We start from the raw sequence: 21,715 nt of genomic DNA, 5'->3' as shown, positions 1-21,715 counted from the left end.
CTTTGAGATTATTATTTGTTCACCGGATATCAAGACATTTAAATTCAACTCTGTCCTTTAGCTTTGGCTTATATCTCACATTTTGTGTCCATAAGAATGAAATGTGCCACAGTTTAATGGTTCTTGATGATTTGGGATGTTCCTGATATGAAGATGCACAGAGAAAGTTTTTACTGAGGAGGACCTGAACTTATACTTGAGCCGTAAATCTCCGCTAGGTTTGATTAAATACATGAGGGGTGATTGAATGAAGCAGAGTAGATCCAGGTTCACTAAATGTGAAGCCCTTTCAGAATAAAAATCCAGGCTTATGCAACACCCTGTTTATAAAGGGTGTAAAGTTTTTGATCACTACTCTGAACTATGGACTCCTGAACTCAATCACTAGAATAGAATTGATTTTTATTTTCACTGTTTTTAGAAAAAAAATGTGCATTTCACTGCCTGTGGGAAGAAAGTGTTCTTCAGTCTGTTTGTTTTAGATCTGATGGATCTATATCTCTTCCCAGAGGGCAGGGGGGAGAACAGGTAATGTCCAGGGTGAGTGGGGTCCTTGATGACACAGCTGGTCTTCTTTTTGAGTTGGCCTGTGTAAATGTCTCTGAGAGGGGGTAGTGTCGTCCTGATGACACGCTCCGCTGTCCTCACCACCCGCTGCAGGTCCTTCCTGTCCTGTGCTGTGCAGCTGGAGAAACACACTGTGCAGCAGTAGGTCAGGAGGCTTTCTATCGCTGACTGACAGAAGTTGGTCAGCAGGTGTTGAGGGAGGTGAGCGTGCTTCAGCTTCCTGAGGAAGTAAAGTCTCTGTTGGGCCTTCCCCACCTGATGAGAAATGTGTGTGGTCCAGGTGAGGTCGGCCGAGATGTGAACCCCAAGTAACTTAAAGCTCTCTACCCTCTCTACCTCCTCCTGTGCATGTAGAGGGCAGAGAGCTCTGTGCGTTTGGATTTCTGGAAATCCACAATCAGTTCCTTGGTTTTCGAGGTGTTTAAGTCCAGGTTATTTTCAGAACATTCTGTCAGATGCTGAATCTCCTCCCTGTTGGCTGACTTGTTTTTATTAGTTATCAGTCCTACGATGGTCGTGTCATCAGCAAATCTGACGATGGTGTCGGTGGGGTGGATGGGGGAGCAGTCATGGGTGAAGACGGAGTAGAGGAGTGGGCTGAGGACACATCCCTGTGGTGTGCCAGTGTTCAGGATGAGAGTGGATGATGTGTGGCCTCCCATCCTGATGTGTTGTGGTCTGTTGCTAAGAAAGTCCAGTATCCATGTGCACAGTGAACTGCCTAAGCCCAGGTTGCACAGTTTGTAGATTAGTTTATGGGGGATGACCGTGTTGAATGCTGAGCTGAAGTCCACAATCAGCACTCTTACATACGTGTTGGGCTGGTCCAGGTGTGTCAGGGCTGTGTGGAGTGGAGCATCCTCTGGTGATCTGTTCACTCGATAGGCAAACTGGTGTTGGTCCAGGTCAGCAGGGAGGGCAGATTTAATGTCAGAGAGGATGAGTCTCTCAAAACATTTTGTGATTATGGGGGTGAGAGCAACTCGGCGATAGTCATTAGGGCAGTTCACTGTACCTTTCTTTGGGACTGGAATGATGGTGGCTGACTTCAGGCAGGTGGGGACTGCAGATTGTAGTAGCGAGAGGTTGAAGATGGTGGTGAATACCTCAGCTAGCTGGTCTGTGCAGGACTTGAGAATCCTACCGGTGACTCCGTCTGGACCAGCTGCTTTCCTGGCGTTGACTCTACGCAGGGTGGATCTGACCTGGTCCAGCTGAATGGTGTTGTCCTTCCCTGGTAGAGCAGGGTGTGTGTCAGCAGCAATCTGGCTGTCAAAGCAAGAAAAGAAGTGGTTGAGGTAGTCTGGCAATGTGCTGTCTGTGGAGTTAGTGGCTGTGTAGCTGTCGTTATAGCCAGTCAGAGTCTTTCTCCCCTGCCACATGCTTCTGGAGTTGTTGCTGTTAAAGTGCTCCTCTATGTGCTGCTTGTAGCTGCGTTTGGCCTCATTGATGTCTCTCCTCAGGCTTCGCTGAGCTTGCTTGTAGGTCTGCAGGTCCCCAGACTTAAACACAGAATCCCGGGTACTTAGCAGGGTCCTCACCTTGCCGTTGAATCACGGTTTCTACCTGTGATGCTTCATAAAGTAGATGTCCAGTGTAAACAAGTCAAAATGAAGTTTTAGTGATAAAATGTTAAATTAAAGTTAATCTGAATGTAATGTAACATTCAGTGATGGAGGATAAAATGTTGTTTCAGGCTCCTGATTCAGTGTCTCTGATGGTTCACTGCCCTCTAGTGGGGAAGTTTAAGTGTGGCACATTCAGGCTTCATCACTGTGAGTGCTTCCTCCTCTGTCTGCTTTAAAGGGTCAGTTCACCCAAATTTACATAAAGACACTTTCTCTCTTAGCTTCAGTGGTGTGTAGCCATGCAGATAGTTTGTTCCGTTTCTCTGCACACTGTGAGGTTTGGCTGTTTTTTTCAAATGTTAGGTGACACTTTTTATTCTACTTGTTGGACATCTCTGCACAGCTGATCAATCTGAACCACCTAAATGAGCCAAATTCATTAAAAACCGTTGTGTGTCCTCATCAGATCCTACCAGTCTTCTTGAACTGTGTGTGTCACATGTTCATGTGGTGTTAACACTAACAGACGTGTGAGTTTCTCACGGCTCAGTGTTCTGCTTTTCTCTGCACACAGCAGCAACCTGACTGCAGAGTGAACAGAGAAGAAACAAACCAGGAAGCAGCAACAACATGTCATTCTCCATCCTCTCTTATAATGAACCCTCTGCTCTTCATCCTCTTCAGTCAAACTGCCTCGTGGTTCACAGGTACAATGCATTCCTGTTCCTTCACTACACCTGCAGACTGTGTGCATCCTGCCTCAGAGCACAGAGAGATGAACTGTAGAGGGCAGCTGTAAATATTTACAATGAAAAATGTGACTTAATGCATCCCATACTGCATTTATTATTGAATTCATACTTTGCAAGACAACACAGCTTTAGTACAATGTGGGTGTTGACTCGCATTTGGCACGTCATGTATGTTAATAAGCTAAAGAGGAAGTACATCTAGTGGTTTAAGAGCCTGATATCTGTCTTCTGCTCACTGACGACTGAGGAACGGCTTCTCTCAAGACGACGTCCGTCTTCATTGTAAGTAGAATTGTTTGTAGATGTGACTGATACTGTAAACCTCCTGTGTGCATCATTATTTTATCTGCTGACATGTTTTATTGTCTCTGAAACCTCACAGAGAGATCAGAGGAGCAGATATGAGTTTAACTGCAGCAGTGAGTGGATTTGTCGTCTTCCTTCTCTCTGTGTCAGGTACAATTACATTTACTGCATTTAAAGAGGGAATCTGGACTTTTGCATGAAGTAGCTGTGTGCTCAGCACTTTTACACGCTGTAAACTGAGAATATTTTGGGTTTTCAGAACTTTTCCCTTCTCTTCCTGTTTAATGTGTTCTAAAGTCGACCCTGGCTGCAGAAGCAGCAGCTCATGTGGAGGACGATTAGTTTGTATCTGCAGCTACTTTTATCACAGTGAAGTTTTTTGGAGGGATATTGTTCTCACAGTAAAACCCCAAAAACTGACTGTACTTCTTGTATATGATCGTACATCCGCACCACTCCCTGCTAGTTCTGTTAGTGCTGTCTGACCTCAGTGTGATGTTTCCATGCTATATGCAGACAGCTTATCATTACATCATAGCTGCTTGAAGCAGTTTGACACCTCAGTGTTCTGCTTTTATTTTTGTAGTTTTCACACTCAGCAGCATCCTGACCACAGAGTGAACAGAGAGAACTGACCAAGAACCAGGCTTGGGGAGTAACGGACTACATGTAACGGCGTTACGTAATTAGGATTCAAAAAAACAGTAACTGTATTCCGTTACAGTTACAGAAAAAAAAGACATAATCAGATTACAGATACATCTGGAAAAAATTGGGATTATTAGTTGGATTACAATTAAAATATATGATGACGAATGATGAATAAATGTGCGCAAAGCGCTACGTGGTGCTACGTAGTCAGGCTAAACGCGTTTTCGCTCAGAGCTAGCTTGACTGTGGAACTGAGAGGGAGCTCAGCAAAAATGCTTGTAACTAACAATAAAAATAACTAACTACATCTTTACCTCATTACTTGAATCAGTAGAAATACTCAACGCTGTTGGGAAAGAGTTCATATTTTGAAAATGAGTTTCTTGTCCGTCAGGGCCACCGTAGCTTGTGGAAAGTCTCCAACGTCTTCAGAACGGGAGGGGTGAGCAAAGGAGTGTTGCAATGTAGAACCTCACAGCTAGATGGCGCTAAATACTTGATATATTACACACTGTCCCTTTAATGGTAAGCGAAACTGCGAATGTTAGCTAGCTACACAGAAATTCTGTTAGCTAAAGTTAACATTAGTTACCCTGCTAACCAGGCTCGGGCTGTCATTGTTACAACTACTGCTGCTGCTGCTGCTGCTACTAGGTACTACTACTGGGTCCGTGGGTGGTGCTGCTGGTGACCGGGAATGGTACGTGTTTAGCTTTTTTTTCATTTAGCTAAATGATCACAGAAGTTTTTATTTCTGATATAATTTAACATGCTGTAGTACGAAGGCTCGTTTTGGTTCGCTCCAGTTTGCCCTGTTAAAATGAAGACATTACATTCTTAATACAAACTCAACACTTCCTGTGTCCGTCTCAAATTAAAAGTCCTCTAGCATAAATAGCTCAGTAGGCTTTTATTGTGAAACAATTCCACGGACTTCATCGTGGAAAACTCGTTGACTTTCGAGAGCCCCATAGGCACTTGAAATGTAGCTACTGCCACCTTGTGGGGCTTGTACGTCACAAAATTGCCTGAAACACCTGCAGTGATTGAAATGGGTCACTAACACTTTAGATCACAACAAGGTATTAAAATAGCATGATTATATTAGGAAATTGTATGGGTAATTTTGGGGGACAAATAAGTGACACACATCCTATATGTGGGGGTGTTTTACAACTGCTATTACTGGAAATAGGCCTAGCAGTTACAATAACACTAATAATAGTTGTTACCATTGTTATTATTATTATTATTATTATCATTATTATTATTATTATTATTATTGTAATATGTGATGTAATTCCTGAATACAGCTGAATAGTTAGTAGTCAATGAATAAAACTGAATAAATCTAACATACCCTACAATTAATTACATTTTGAATTTCCTTTATGTGTTCTATAAAGACTATGTGAAGTCTTTATTTGCGTTTGTTTTGAGGTAATCCAAAAGTAACTTAAAGTAATCAAGTTACATTACTTTAATATTGTGGTACTTGGATTACATTACTGACTACATTTTTTAACAGGTAATTAGTAACTGTATCGGACTACATTTTTAAAGTAACCCTCCCAACCCTGCCAAGAACAGCACAGACTCTAGTAAATAATATTTCTCCTCTTATCCTGGTCAGTAAACTGCATTAAAGGTCACAGGTTCAATACATTCCTGTTCACTTCACTGCACCTTCAGACTGGGTGCACACTGAGTTTAACTGTAGAAAGCATGTTCACATCTTCCACTCTTCTTTTGCACTGACTATGACTAACTAAGCTCAGACTTGGTCTTCTCTGTTTGTGTTCAGGCTCATTCCATTCAGAAACCATATTAAAGCCATGAACCATTATTTTTATCAGGAGGTAGACAGTTACCAGAAAAGGGAAGTTGACATGTGTGGGGTAACATCTTTTGTGTTACTACTCTGTGTAAAATGATTTGTCTTTGTGAATTGATCAAAGCAGATGTCTTCTTGTGTTACAGTGATACAGGGTCAGGATGGCTGGGGAGTGACTTACAGCTCTACTGAGATCTGTGCCTTAAAAGGATCAACAGTGAACATAAGCTGCACCTACAGATACCCATCCAGAATAGATGGTGTTGATACTGAAGTTAAAGAAACATTCTGGTTTACTAAACTGAGTGGAAAACAACCTGTGGATCTGAGAACAGACTCAGATCATCAACTTCCTGTTGAGTACAGTTGTTCTGAGAAGAGCTGCACTCTGAGAATCACAGACCTGAGAGAGAGCGACTCAGCTGAGTACAAATTCATGTTCATTACAGACCAACCAGGTGGGAGATATACTGGTTCACCTGGAGTTACTTTGAGGGTCACAGGTAACATTTTCATCTAAATATTTAGTAAGTTCTGTGTTGCAATATCTTTGTGTGTGTGTTTGTGTGTGTTGACATTCAGTCTGAAATGGAGACTTCTGTTTCTTGTTCACACATTCAGATCTGCAGGTGAAGGTGAAGAGATTACATGTCTCTACACGCTGGGCACAGCTGGAGTGTCTCAGCAGTTGTCGTCTACCTTCTCATTCTTATTACATCTGGTACAAAAATGGACAGCAAATTCAGTCACAAACATCTTCTACTAACTCAGGAAACTTTAATTATGCAGACAGTTATTCCTGTGCGGTTGAAGGACATGAGGATTTCCCCTCTCCTCCAGTGTGTGAGTTTACTACACTAACATAACACCATCTGATGGAGTCTGATAACTACATGTATTTTAATATGGAGACCTTCATTGTGACTCTTCATCAACTCTGGTTTAAAATGACCCAAACTTTGTTTTATCTTTCAGGTGTTGATGATCAAACCTGCAACAGAGTGATTTACACTGACAGAAGCATCTGTGCCTTCAAAGGCTCATCAGTGGACATTTCTTGCACTTACAGCAGTTTTGAAACTATCAGATCTAAAGTCTGGTTCAGTCCTGAACGTTCTCATCAGTGGCAGAGTCCTTCACAGCCTGAGGACCTTAGTGAAGACTCCCAGTTTGCAGGTCGTGTTCAGGTCCTTGAATCAGAGAGAGGACGCTCCACTCTGAGAATCACTGACCTGACAGAGAGTGATTCAGCTCAGTATCACTTCAAATTCACAACAAGAAGCTTTGAATGGAGGAGTAGTTTACCTGGTACAACTCTGACTGTCACAGGTACTGATGAACACACACTGATGTAAAACATCAACATAGTACATGTAGAAACAGTGAACATGTTGAAAATGATGGATCATCATGAGTTTGTGTAATAATTACTGTTGTGTTGGCACTAATGTTCACTGCTAGTTCTAGGAATAGTAACTGTTGTGTTGTCGTGTGTGTACATCTATCAGTGATTTCTGTTAGAACCAGTGATAATAATATTGTTTCTTGTTCTCATATCCAGCTCTGCAGGTGCAGGTGACCAGAATAACAGTCCACCAGTCTGATACTGAGGCAGAGCTGAAGTGTCACAGCAGCTGCAGTCCAGCTGGACGTCTTTCCTACGTCTGGTTCAAGAACGGACAGAAAGTCAGAGGGGTGGAGACATCTTCTTTTAAAGGCCGGGTTTATCCTGGAGACATCACCTCTTGTGCTTTGAAAGGACATGAGAACTACGGCTCTCCTCCAGTCTGTGAGTTTGATCCACTGTATCAGGAAAAAGACATGCAGACACACTGGCTTCTAAAAGTTGTAGATGCAGCAGAATTATATGTAACTGAATAAAGTTAAACTGTTACAACTAGAGGAGAAGCAACATTCACACTGTCAGGAATCTGCAAACAGGACCTGAACACAACCAGCATGTACAGTATGGATAACAATGTGTAAAAGTTTTGGAAATTAAACATTTCTAACAGCTTGTTATTGACTGTCAGTTCCCATTATAGTTAACGACATGAACAGCTGCTGTGATAATGGAGACAATCAAAAAGAAACAAAAACAATTTAATCAGTCCATTTTTTGTAATGTCTTAAAAAAAATACATGTTCAAACTTCCTCCAGATGCTCCAAATCTTCCCTCTGTGTCAGTGAGTCCCTCTGCTGAGATAGTGGAGGGCAGTTCAGTGACTCTGACCTGTAGCAGTGATGCTAACCCAGCAGCTAATTACACCTGGTACAAGAAGAATGGAGATCCAGACCTTCAACCTCTCAGTAAAGAACCACAGCTTGTCTTCAGCTCCATCCAGTCCTCTGACTCTGGAGAGTATTACTGTACAGCTGAGAACGAGCTGGAGAGGAGGACGTCTGAATACATCTATATTAATGTGAAATGTGAGTAGAGCACAGCTCATTTAAATCAACTAATGATTTTTAAAAACTTTAAAAGATCTGCACAGATGTTCATTGATCCAGAAAACCACCTCTAAAGTTTCAGATGCTGCCACACATAAATACACATCCAACATCTAATGTGTCCAGAGTCCTGTTAACAACTCTGTCTCTGAGGAATGATGTTCATATATTAGTAGTTTGTTTCACCAGATACATGAAAACAAAATTGCTGACTGGATTTGATTACAAGGCAACTTTTTTAGTTTTGTAGAAAGTGATTAAATTACAGAACCAACATCATCAGTTTGTACCATAAATTCACTAGAGGACACCAATGCAGAGGAAGCTCTGACTGCAGCAAAGGAAATATAATATGCATTGATTTTATAGCTTGTGCTAACCAGGAATATGATATCGAAAATTATATTGAGCCGCATTTTTATGTATATAATTTTCCTCTGTTATTCAGTGTCATTGTGTTTTCGGATGTTCTCTGTGTTGCAGTGATACAGGGTCAGAATGACTATGGAGTGACTTACAGGTCTACTGAGATCTGTGTCTTAAAAGGATCAACAGTGGAAATAAGATGCACCTACAGATACCCATCCAGAATAGATGGTGGTGATACTGAAGTTAAGAAAACATTCTGGTTTACTAAACTGAGTGGAAAACAACCTGTGGATCTGAGAACAGACTCAGATTATCAAGATCGTGCTGAGTACAGTTGTTATGAGAAGAGCTGCACTCTGAGAATCACAGACCTGAGAGAGAGCGACTCAGCTGAGTACAAGTTCAGATTCATAACAAACCAACCAGGTGGGAGATATACTGGTTCACCTGGAGTCACTTTGAGGGTCACAGGTAACATTTTCACCTGAATATTTATCAACTTCTATGTTGCAATATCTTTGTGTGTGTGTGTGTGTGTGTGTGTGTGTGTGTGTGTGTGTGTGTGTGTGGGTGTGTGTGTGGGTGTGTGTTTGTCTGTGTGTTGACATTCAGTCTAAAATGAAGACTTTTTTTTCTTACTCACATATTCAGATCTGCAGGTGAAGGTGAACAGCTTACATGTCTATCCCTCTGAACTCTGGGCACGGCTGTCGTGTCACAGCAGTTGTCTTCTACCTGGTCATCTTCGCTACGTCTGGTACAAGAATGGACGGATCATTCAGAGACAAACATCTTCTTATTATTCAGTCTACTTCACTCCTACAGACAGCTTTTCCTGTGCTGTAGAAGGACATGAGAACTGCCGCTCTCCTCCACTGTGTGAGTTTACTTACAGTCGTCCACTGAAATAACACCTGGTGGAGCCTTTTGAGCCGACCTGTTGTACTGGACCTTAACTACATGTAATTCAGTGGTATTTGGTGATTCATTGTGCAGAATTGGGTGACAACCAAATCACAGCCCCATGAGATTGTAGACATGATGCATAAATATCTTTCATTGTCTGTCTGCAAAATTAGACAGTTAGATATCAGCTCACACTGGAGATTATGTAAAACAAGATTTACCTTCATGTCTTTAGCATGTCAGTTCTTTTTGATTAACAAAAAAACCTCATAGTGATTCCATGTTTATCTGTTCTTATCTTTTGTTGACACTTTCATTAATTAATTTGTTATTAACCAAACTCTAATTTCTGACACAAAACACTTGATGGTTTCAGGTTTTAACTGTTTTGATTCTGGTTAGTTCACAAAACATGAAGACAATGAAGTATCTCACTTCATTCTTTCCACTCATGTTCTTTTGCCAACTTGTTAAAAGATTCCATGTGCACTCCTCTTATTTAACTACTAGAGTTGATGAGTAAACATGAAACTGTCTAAAGACACTGAACCAGGATCATTTCCTTGATCTGCTGCCTTCAGCACTGATGAACTGTGAGACAATTTGAGTCTTTGTGTGATTTATGTTTTCAATTTGAATTAAAAGTAAGATGAACTCGCTTTAGTTTTTCTGATGTGTGCTGAATGTGGACCTCTAATGTCAACACACATATTGAAATTAAATGTAACATGTGTTCATGTTTTCTCCTCCAGATGCTCCAAAGCTTCCCTCTGTGTCAGTGAGTCCCTCTGCTGAGATAGTGGAGGGCAGTTCAGTGACTCTGACCTGTAGCAGTGATGCTAACCCAGCAGCTAATTACACCTGGTACAAGAAGAATGGAGGTCCAGACCTTCAACCTCTCAGTAAAGAACCACAGCTTGTCTTCAGCTCCATCCAGTCCTCTGACTCTGGAGAGTATTACTGTACAGCTGAGAACGAGCTGGGGAGGAGGACGACTGACTACATCTATATTAATGTGACATGTGAGTAAAATGTAGCTGATTTAAATCAACTAATGACTTTTAAAAACTTTATTACCCAGTCAGGTGTTTTGCTGATGGTGCACTTTCTCCAGCTCTGCCTGTTTCACCTTCACAGTCTGCTGCTGTTGTTCACTGAGCAGCTACAGTAGATGATGAAATGATGTTTGATTTACAAACTGTTTCCAGATCTGCACAGATGTTCATTGATCCAGAAAACCACCTCTAAAGTTTCAGATGCTGCCACATATAAATACACATCTAACATGTAATGTGTCCAGAGTCCTGTTATCAACTCTGTCTCTGAGGAATGATGTTCATATATTAGTAGTTTGTTTCACCAGATACATGAAAACAAAATTGCTGACTGGATTTGATTACAAGGCAACTTTTTCAGTTTGTAGAAAGTGATTAAATTACAGAACCAACATCATCAGTTTGTACCATAAATTCACTGGAGGACACCAATGTAGAGGAAGCTCTGACTGCAGCAAAGGAAATATAATATGTATGGATTTTGTAGCTTGTGCTAACCAGGAATATATCATATATAATAAACAATTAAATGTCAAGTTTCACTCATGAAAACTCATCTGCATCCAGAATTAATGTTAATATGTTCATATCTCCTCCAGATGCTCCAAAGCTTCCCTCTGTGTCAATGAGTCCCTCTGCTGAGATAGTGGAGGGCAGTTCAGTGACTCTGACCTGTAGCAGTGATGCTAACCCAGCAGCTTATTACACCTGGTACAAGAAGAATGGAGATCCAGACCTTCGACCTCTCAGTAAAGAACCACAGCTTGTCTTCAGCTCCATCCAGTCCTCTGACTCTGGAGAGTATTACTGTACAGCTGAGAATGAGCTGGGGAGGAAGATGTCTAAATACATCTATATTAATGTGACATGTGAGTAGATTGCAGCTGATGTAAATCAACTTATGACAACTGTTAAACTTAACTGTGAAAACTCATCTGCATCCAAAATTAATGTTACATATGTACATCTCTCCTCCAGATGCTCCAAAGCTTCCCTCTGTGTCAGTGAGTCCCTCTGCTGAGATAGTGGAGGGCAGTTCAGTGACTCTGACCTGTAGCAGTGATGCTAACCCAGCAGCTAATTACACCTGGTACAAGAAGAATGGAGATCCAGACCTTCAACCTCTCAGTAAAGAACCACAGCTTGTCTTCAGCTCCATCCAGTCCTCTGACTCTGGAGAGTATTACTGTACAGCTGAGAACGAGCTGGGGAGGAGGACGTCTGAATACATCTATGTTAATGTGACATGTGAGTAAAACGCAGCTGATTTAAATCAACTAATGATGACTTTTTAAAACTTTATTACCCAGTCAGGTGTTTTGCTGATGGTGCACTTTTTCCAGCTCTGCCTGTTTCACCTTCACAGTCTGCTGCTGTTGTTCACTGAGCAGCTACAGTAGATGATGAAATGATGTTTGATTTACAAACTGTTTCCAGATCTGCACAGATGTTCATTGATCCAGAAAACCACCTCTAAAGTTTCAGATGCTGCCACACATAAATACACATCCAACATGTAATGTGTCCAGAGTCCTGTTATCAACTCTGTCTCTGAGAAATGATGTTCGTAGAAAGTGATTAAATTAAAGAACAAACATCATCAGTTTGTACCATAAATTCATTGGCGGACAGCAGTGTAGAGGAAGCTTTGACTGCAGTAAGGGAAATATAATATATATGGATTTTGTAGCTTGTGCTAACCAGGAATATAATATCATATATAATAAACAATTAAATATCAAATTGCACTCATGAAAACTCATCTGCATCCAGAAATTAATGTTAATATGTTCATATCTCCTCCAGATGCTCCAAGACTTCCCTCTGTGTCAGTGAGTCCCTCTGCTGAGATAGTGGAGGGCAGTTCAGTGACTCTGACCTGTAGCAGTCATGCTAACCCAGCAGCTAAATACACCTGGTACAAGAAGAATGGAGATCCAGACCTTCAACCTCTCAGTAAAGAACCACAGCTTGTCTTCAGCCCCATCCAGTCCTCTGACTCTGGAGAGTATTACTGTACAGCTGAGAACGAGCTGGGGAGGAGGACGTCTGAATACATCTATGTTGATGTGACATGTGAGTGATAATCATGATAGAAAGCTTTGTCTGCTTCACATCCACAGTCTGATGCTATAGTTCACTGAGAAGCTCCAGCGGTTGGTGATGGAGATCATTCAGTGTTCACAATGTGTGGCTGATTTTATGACTTGTTAAATCATCCCCTCCAGATGCTCCAAAGCTTCCCTCTGTGTCAGTGAGTCCCTCTGCTGAGATAGTGGAGGGCAGTTCAGTGACTCTGACCTGTAGCAGTGATGCTAACCCAGCAGCTAATTACACCTGGTACAAGAAGAATGGAGACTCACCAAAAGCATCAGGACAGATTTTCACCATCACTGACATCAGAGCTGAACACAGTGGGAATTATTACTGTGGAGTCCAGAACAGAAGAGGACATCATAACTCCACCTTACAGCTTACAGGTATGTTTCAGACATGTTGATTTAATATATGTATAGATGTATGTACGTTCTCAGATATATCCAAGCAGTCGATTGTCCAAGCAGTCGACTGTTCTGAACAGATGTTGTTTTAAATTGAGAGTACACTGGTCAGTTTTAAAAAAAATACTGCAGTCTTTGAAATGAAATGTCAGAATATGGTGACATCACTAAGAACAAGTCAAATGTGGCTCGAAACATGAGCAGTTAAATGATCAAACACAATTTAAACAAACCCTCAGTCAGACTTATTTGGAAGACAAAAAATATTCTATTACAGTAACTGCTCATACTTTATTAACATCCGTCTATTTTTAGACTTACTTCCTTGTTTTACTCTGACCTACTGTTCTTGCTGGGATTGAGCACTTCTACAGTTTTTTTCTGTCAATTTTTTTTTTTTTTTACTGACCTGTAACTGATTTTTACTGACTTGTTTTGCCCTGTTAGGACTCTGTTGTTGTTTTTACTGTTTTTGTAGTGTTTTCAATCTGCTGCCAGATCTCTGCAATTAACTTGATGAGTGCAATGTTACAAACTAATTAAATGAGACCCCAGTTAGTGTTAGGGTTAATCCTTACCCTAACCACAAGGTTTTTATATTATTACAGTTTCACCACGATTATGGAAATCAGCAGTCATTGGAACAACACCTGTTGTTATCCTGGCTATCATCGGGCTCGCTCTCTTCTTCCTGATCAGGTGAGTAGATCAGATTAATTCAGCTTTGAACATAAATACCTGATAATCAGGCTATTAAGCAGTTAGTTTGGACACTAAGTTGTTAATTTGTTTGTAATTAATATATGCTTTTGACCAGAAAAAACAGGGCTTCAAAGCAATCACCTCAGCGTGGAGATGAACTGGACAACAGGACACAGGTGAGAGTTAAACACTTCAATGTAAATTCCTGCTCTGGTTCTTAGTCACGATCATGAAGTGCAACTTAAACACTGTGACTGAGAAGCACTCAGTGTCGATCTGATGTCGACAGGCTTCAGATCACTTCGGAAGCCCAGAGGCGCAAGTGAGAATGTTTTTTGTTTTTTTTCTGTTATTTTCAAGTTCCATTTCTTTTCATTCATTCATTTATTTATGTGTGCAACAGGGTGCAAAATGTTCTAAGTGCCTCGTTCTGTAATACTCATTTTGACCACAAGAGGCTGCATACAAACATTGTGGAGAATAGAGAAACTGGCGACACAGGTGTGGTAAATTAAAGCCAGATTGCAGAAATTAAACATGAGAGACATTATTTTACACATAATGATGCATAGGGATGTATATCGTTAGGATTTTATCGATTCCGATACTGATACTGATACTCCTTATCGGTACCGATACTTATCGATACTACAACATGAAAAAAAAAAAAAAAAAAAAGACTTTACATGTCAAAAGATTCAACCTTTTATTACCACAAGGTACTAATAAAGCTTCAGCAGAACAGAAGCTATGCAATTACAAATACTCCGGAACAGATAACCAGGACTTTTATATCTGACGGATGCCGGAGCACGACGCAGCAGTTCAGCTGAATTTAGCAACGAGCAGACAGGAAGTCAAGTACCGAAATATAAAACAGTCAGTGTTGACACCAGCACACAAATCTCAAAAAAGAGACAAACACCAGCTCTTCTTCTAATCCTTCGGTCGGGAACACTTCCTATTGTTGTTTTTATGACACATACCTATAACTGTGGTCGCGGGTGATTATGTGATTATCACGGAAACTCCTCGGCCTCGCGACGCCAGCTGTCTACCGTACTGTGCCGCAGCTGACTCAACACGCAACCAGTGGGTGGGGGTTACCAAACGGCAGACGGCTGAGCAAAACCGGATCAGAGCCGTAACGCAGCGGACAGTATGCAGGGGAAATTCGGGGTAAGCATCACCAAACACTTAGAGCATAGTATGAAGCTAAAGGAGTGTGGCGTGTTTGATTGCTGTAACAAAGCGAGTACAATTAGCAGCCTGGCTCGCAGCCCGGCTAACGCTAAAGACTGCAGCGCCGTGACAGCGGCACCCGGTTTCGTTTCTGCGACGTCAAGTCACGGAGTTTGTTGTTAAGTTTATAGTGATTACGGTTGCGTAGACGTTCGGAAACCATCCATGTCAAAAACCGATTTAAAAAAAAACAACTTTTTTTTTTTTTTTTTTTTTTAAAGTACCGATAACAGTACCGTTTGTCCAGAATCTTAACGGTGCCCTGGTACCGACCCAATTAGGAGCCGGTACCAAAAAGTACCGGTCCTCGGTATACATCCCTAATGATGCATCATTTTCACTCCATATCAAACCTTAATTATAGATCCATGTTCTGTATGTCGCTTAAAGGGATATTCCGGTGTAAGTTTAATGCATGTTCTAACACACTGTGACACAGAGTCGATTACCGAGTGCAGTAGAGTTCCGCAGCTCAATGATGATCATTACTGCGGGACTCTACTGCACTCGGTAATCGACTCACAGGGCTTCCCCACAACAAAGAAGGCTTCTCAGGTGGTGAGTTTTGTTTATCTTTTCCGACAAATTCTGCAACGATATCAAATGTTTGATGCCTCGAAATATGTGCTGGTACCCTGTTTCTAATGTTGCTGAAGTTTGGTGCTGTTCTGAGCATTATTTGTGGCTTTTTGATGGCGGTTTATACTTGAACCCATTTACTCCAATGTATTAATGTCGCACGGTCGTTTCTGAGGATGCTAAAACTACATAAGCTAGCGGTCTGCAAACTTTATCTCTCGAGGGGGGGTCCTACTCAGTGTGTTAGAACATGCAATAAACTTACACCGGAATATCCCTTTAATGTGGATGGATGCTGGACTTTCACTGTCCTCACGCTGCTAAATGGACAACATGAATTGAAAATAAATGACGAATGTTTTCCAACTGTTAAGGGGAGCTTGAATGGAGACCCAAGTGCAGGACACAGCAGGTGTGGAGCAGTAAATGTGTTTATTGTCAGGTGAGGACAGAAGGCAGGCAAATGAGGCTGGTTAGAGTGGGATGGGTGAGGCAGCGTGGCAGGCAGGTAATGGTGGGTTGGTGGTCAGGCTGAAGACTGGGTGATGATCCTGAGCACAAAGAAACACAGCAATTTAGCACACAAAAACGCACAAGGAGGCTAAAGCACTATAGGAGCCGTAAGATATCTACCACAGTAGTGAAACAACAATCTGGTGGTGAGTGGTTGGAAAGCCAGGGTAGAAGTGCTGCAGGTTGATGATCTGATGAGAGGCAGGTGTGCAGACTGGGCGGAGTGAAGAACCAGTTTCCAGAAGCTCAGCTGAGCCAGGAGGGACTGGAAACACGAGGGAGGGAAAAACAAAACACAGGAACACACTAGGAATCTTCAGAGGCCCCAGCCACGGCTGTAACACCAACCTACATTCCAGACACATGCAACTCGATTTCTGTCATTTCTTGCCAAAATAAGAATTTTCTTCATCTCCCTCTCGGTTGTAGCCATGATTCACTATTCACTGTAGACACCCATTGATGAGAAGGCTGAATACACAGTATTAAAGCGTAGCACCAAGTTTATCACATTTCTCACCAAAAGAAACATAGCAGTCATGTTACATAACTTCCTAACATATAATAGATGCATCTTGTTCGTGTTTAGAGCGCAGAGAAAAATGAAAACTCCCCGTGAGTACCATGTATGCTTTTCATCTTATTTAGGATACGTGGTGGCACACTGCTGCCTCTTGTGGTCAAATGAGTATAACAGAAAAAAAAAACACAAAATGTCAAAATAAATCTAAACCTTTGTTTTCTGACTGGATGTTGTTTAACCCTTATGCAACTGATACAAAAAAATACCATTAAAAATACTAAATATTAATATATTAATTATTATCTTTCAACCAACATCTGTCCTGATAATAATGACCACATATCCCTTCAATTTCAGGATTATAACCCCTTTAATATCAGTATGTTTACATAATGCCACTGTTTTTATGAATGAAAAAACAAAAAGTTTGTTCCATATACTTCAAATATAGTAGTGTTTTTGTTTTGTATTAAATGTGGTCTTTTATATGTCTAATTATGAGGCAGCGGCCCTTAGAGGACACAAGGGAAATAGCATGTGGTTGGTCAGCGGGCCAAAATACAAGTAAATTGCCCTATCTACTGAAAAATAGAAACTAATACAAAACCTCCTTCAGGACCACAGAATAAAAGACATGGGATGGATGATTTTATGCTGTGATGACAGTGGGTTGAATAACACAATAGTTGTAATGGGTTTTAGCTGCCTGTCTGTAATATACACAGTTTATGATACACATATTATGTGAGCCGAGGTTGAAAAAAACACCTTCGCCAAACTGTATGGAGTATGCTTTAATACAGCCAAAATTATTGGGAAATAGAACAATCTGTTCAGTCGGTACTACAGATGCTGTTACTTACGCCTTTTCTGCAGCTTGTCATGTTGATATTCACACGATAGCTTCCTGGCAATCAAATACCTCTGGTGAGGAAGCAGCTACAGCAGCAGACGAAGAGACATCAGCGAGATATAGGTGGCTTTGTGGAATCAAAAACTCCTGAAGGGGTCAAGTGACAAAGAAAATCAGATTCACCCACAGATGTTTGTCAAGATATTTCAATATAATACAGAGATTAATTGCAGATTAACTGATTCTCATTTTCAATAAAAGGTAACCAGAGATTGTCACTAACACAGCCACTAACAGGCACCAACATGCACTAAATGTCAATAAGCCACTTTGTCTGCCACAACGATAAGTTAAGGACAGAGGATGAGTGAAGATGTTCTACCAAAGTTCAACAATGCCACAGTTATGAAATGTAAAAGCAATTTTGTGTTTTCTCTGTGTACCCAATCATCTGGAGGAGCAGGATGACCTTCACTATGCCAGTGTCCACTTCTCTACGAGCCAGACAGAGCCTGTGTACTCCAACATCAGACCAGGCGGACACCACAGAAACGAGGAGGGAGAAGGAGTCGAGTACGCTGCTGTCAGATTTAACAGGGCAAGTGCTGCCCCGAGGTAAGCAGCTCTTCTCAAAAGGAACATTATCCTCAGTAAAACACAAACCTTTTTGATTATTTTTACTGTCAACATTAAGAATTTGAATCCGTTAATTTTGTTTCAAGATAGTTTAATTTGTTTTTGTTTTATTTGTCATCTTAGAAGCAGAGGTCCAGAAACTGGGGAGGATCCATCTGCACTGTACAGTACAGTCAACAAACAAAACCGTTGAAGGCAACAGAAATCTTTTGAATGCCATTTTATTATACTTTCATTCCCATCTATGCTAACAACATCAATCTCAACATGGCACAGCTAGTTGTTTGGTTCTACCACCACTGTCAAGACTTTCCAGACTGAAACAGCTCAACATCTACTAGATGGATTTCTATTAATATTTTGTCGTGACATTCATGGTCAGCGTGGACACTGTAGATCCCCGGACTTTAGCATTTTGTGTTTTTGTAACATGTATTGACAACTAGGTTAACTACAACTGAACTTTGGTTTCAAGCTGGACTAGAACTGCAGTCTCTTTCCTTATTTCTTTTGTTGCTACTGTAATCATTAGTACAGCCACTAGAGGTTGCCACCTAACAGGAAAACTTAGGATAGATAGATAGATAGATAGATAGATAGATAGATAGATAGATAGACTTCCGCCCACTTGTACAAACATTGCTCCGCATTGCTCCCTTTTATAGTTTTATAAAGACACTGTGTTGTTGACATGCCAAACATTTATAGAACTAGAGGCTTTGGACATGCTGTATATCTGCAGTGTAATGTCATGTATATATGGGGCTCTATCTTGCACTCAGCGCAATTGACTTTGTACACTGGCGCTTGTGTATTTCCTATTTTGCACTCGGCGCACATTGGAATTTTCCCTCCACAGACGCGCGTCCTTAAATTAGGGAATGACTTTGCGCTCCCGGGGCGGTTCAGCGAAAAGAGGAGGCGTGTTCCGGCGCAAACGTTCACTGGTGCTATTTTGCCATTTCAGAAAACACTTGCGCCACAGACCAGGAAAAACCTAGTCTAAAGTCAGTGGCGCTTATTCAGATGCAGTATTTTAAGGGCGCATGCTTGGCCATAATGTAGCCTGTGCTCAACGTGCATACACTTTGCTTCTGTCATCCATAAGGAAGCGGTTCCCATTTTTGCAAACCATACAAAAAAAGTTGAAAAGATTTAAACAGAAGAACTAATCCTTTCCCCTCTGATATGCGACGTGCCCGCCGTTGCCGTGAGGGTCCGGGAGTGGCAATGCGCGATGCGCGAGCGGGTGGACGGAGATGGAGTTGGGGGAGGAGGAGGAAGGGGCACAACAGGAGCAGGTGGTGCGTTTGGAGACTTGAGGCGATGTGCCTGAGAGGCCGCAGCAACATCACCACCTGGTCATGACGGGCATTAATACCTTGCTGCACCCCGGACAGTGCGATCCGGTCTGACAATACTGCCACGGCGTGTAGTGGGTCTGGATCCTCTGCACCTTGGTGTTTGCGCTGCTCCCTCCTCAGCTGGCCGCTGCGCACTGCTCGGCCCGTGCGCACTGCTCCCGAGGCCCGGTGCGATGTCCTGGGGATGCCAGCCGTAGAAACAATTGTGGCAATTTGATGATGATCAAATGATGTTGGTTGAAAGATGTAACCCAGTAAAAGTTCAGAACAATATTAATGTATAGTATTTTTATGGAAGTTTTTGACATGGAACATGTTTTGTACTAAATATGGTTTGAGTTATTAATTATGTTTTTTTATCAGTTGCATAATGTTAAACAACATCCACTCAGAAAACAAAGGTTTGGATTTACGTTTATTCTCAATACATCCAAGAATTACACAAAACATTCATAGAAGCAACACAGAGTGATTTACAGAAGCCCTGAGGGGCAAGTGAGAAATGTTTTTTTCAGATGCTCCATTTTCTAAGTTCTAAAAAAACGTTTTTTCCAAGTGTATTTTTTTTTTTTTCAAGAGGGACATTTTATTTTTCTCTGTGTGAATCCAGTGGAAAAAACATGAAAGAGGAAACTAGGGCCTATTTTTGTAATTGTCTCTTCCTGTAATACTCATTTTGACCACAAAAGGCAGCAGTGCACCTCTACTCATGTCCTAAATAAGTTGAAAAGCAGCAATTAGTGTGGTACAAATCACAAGCGACCTCGATCAGCTCGGATGCACAGTTAAGTCAAGCCGGGCACGGCTGCTTTGCGATCTGGCTATTATATATATATATATTTTTGACGGAAGCTGCAACAAGCTGCAAAGAGAAGATCGCGCTGGTAGGAAGTCAGAGACACAGGAAAGGCATAGAGCATCCGGCCAATTTTCAAAAGAAAACACCCCGTGCAGTCATTTTAAATATAAGGTTTTAAAACCTTATAAATCAGCCGGTAAATCGATGAAGCCAAATACAGATAAGTCAGTCGGGCTCTGCTATTTTGTAAAATGCTCAATGTGTGTCCTTCAAGGAATTTAGATGGTAAAAAAAAATTCCAAGGGGTCATGTAAGATAAAATAACCCTGCTTGTAGTGTATTGTTAGAAACATGATGTTACGGTCCCTCTTTCAGATCAGCCTATGTAGAGGTCGTACACATTCAATGGGACACTCAGATTACCAGTTGTTCAGCCATAGTTTATTGTTCACTAACCTGGTGAAGCAAAAATGGTGCACATCAAGAGCAGGAGGCTGGAGAACCAGACAGAAAAAAAACCAAAAAGGGAGCGCACCGGGCCAACCTGCAATGGGCCGTCGCACCTGGCCTCATTTTCATTAGTAAAAATATATATTTTCGCTTTCTTCTTACGTCTCGGGGAGTGATGTGAAGTATGCCACAAGTCACGTTTTCAGCATGAGGAAAACTCACATGTATCCCACGCAGCGACACAAACACAAACAAGCCCGAGGTTCGGGTCGGGTCGGGCACAGGCTCGGGCTCAGGCTCGGGCAGAGAATCTAAACTCTACGCCAGTGTGTGCCTTGACAGATGATTAGGGGTGCCTTACCTGAGTAACCCTGCCTCTGTGAATGGAGCAGCTAGAGGTGCACGAGAGCTGCTGCAGCCTCTGAGCCGGCCAGACTCCGGCCGTCAACATCATCAAAATTTGATGGACAATGACAATGGAGATTGTGTTGCAAGTGACTGTATTGTCATCTTTTCGCGTGATATATAACCAAACTTTAGAGCGCTTCTGCCTCGACGCCATGTTTGCTGCGCTCTGAACCAAAACAACGCAGCGTGTGTGTGACGTCATGAGGAATTTGCAACGAGCGGAACCGATAAGCGAATCGTTAAGCAGGCATGCTAACGATTCCGAGGAATCGACTTACTGGGCACCAGTTTTGAAGAAGAACCGGTTCTCAATTCCCACCCCTATGAATGAATGAATGAAAAAAAATAAACAGAAAATGGAGCACTATAAACACATATTTCTTGCTTGCCCCTCAGGGGGAGTTAATTTTTTCATTTTCTTTTTTAATTCAACGAATGAAAACATGTTTTTCAAAAACTGAACTTATAAAATGGAGCACCAGAAAAACAAAAGGTCTCACCTGCCCCTCTGGGCTTCTGTAGTGATCTGAAGCCTGTTGACATCAGATCGACACTGAGTGCTTCTCGGTCACAGTGTTTAAGTTGCACTTTGTGATCGTGACTAAGAACCAGAGCAGGAATTTACATTGAAGTGTTTAACTCTCACCTGTGTCCTGTTGTCCGGTTCATCTCCACGCTGAGGTGA

General features: G+C 41.6%; 1 protein-coding gene across 1 annotated transcript in view; it reads left to right on the top strand.

Annotated features, from left to right (window-relative positions):
* Positions 1–18,575, top strand: part of LOC115588307 (B-cell receptor CD22-like) — a 342,428-nt gene extending 323,853 nt beyond the window's left edge. Inside the window, exons 4-16 of the mRNA XM_030428825.1 lie at positions 5,825–6,181; positions 6,300–6,521; positions 6,654–7,007; positions 7,240–7,467; positions 7,840–8,109; positions 10,158–10,276; positions 11,263–11,329; positions 11,439–11,708; positions 12,689–12,940; positions 13,570–13,660; positions 13,779–13,839; positions 17,831–17,988; positions 18,133–18,575. Of these exons, the coding sequence (XP_030284685.1) occupies positions 5,825–6,181; positions 6,300–6,521; positions 6,654–7,007; positions 7,240–7,467; positions 7,840–8,109; positions 10,158–10,276; positions 11,263–11,329; positions 11,439–11,708; positions 12,689–12,940; positions 13,570–13,660; positions 13,779–13,839; positions 17,831–17,988; positions 18,133–18,202 (2,519 nt within the window). The 3' untranslated portion in view covers positions 18,203–18,575. The remainder of the gene's footprint in view (positions 1–5,824; positions 6,182–6,299; positions 6,522–6,653; positions 7,008–7,239; positions 7,468–7,839; positions 8,110–10,157; positions 10,277–11,262; positions 11,330–11,438; positions 11,709–12,688; positions 12,941–13,569; positions 13,661–13,778; positions 13,840–17,830; positions 17,989–18,132) is intronic.
* Positions 18,576–21,715: the final 3,140 nt, after the last annotated feature.

The sequence above is a fragment of the Sparus aurata genome, chromosome 1, assembly GCF_900880675.1.
Source record: "Sparus aurata chromosome 1, fSpaAur1.1, whole genome shotgun sequence".
Classification (NCBI taxonomy): domain Eukaryota; kingdom Metazoa; phylum Chordata; class Actinopteri; order Spariformes; family Sparidae; genus Sparus; species Sparus aurata.
This window is presented reverse-complemented; position numbering and strand designations above follow the sequence as displayed.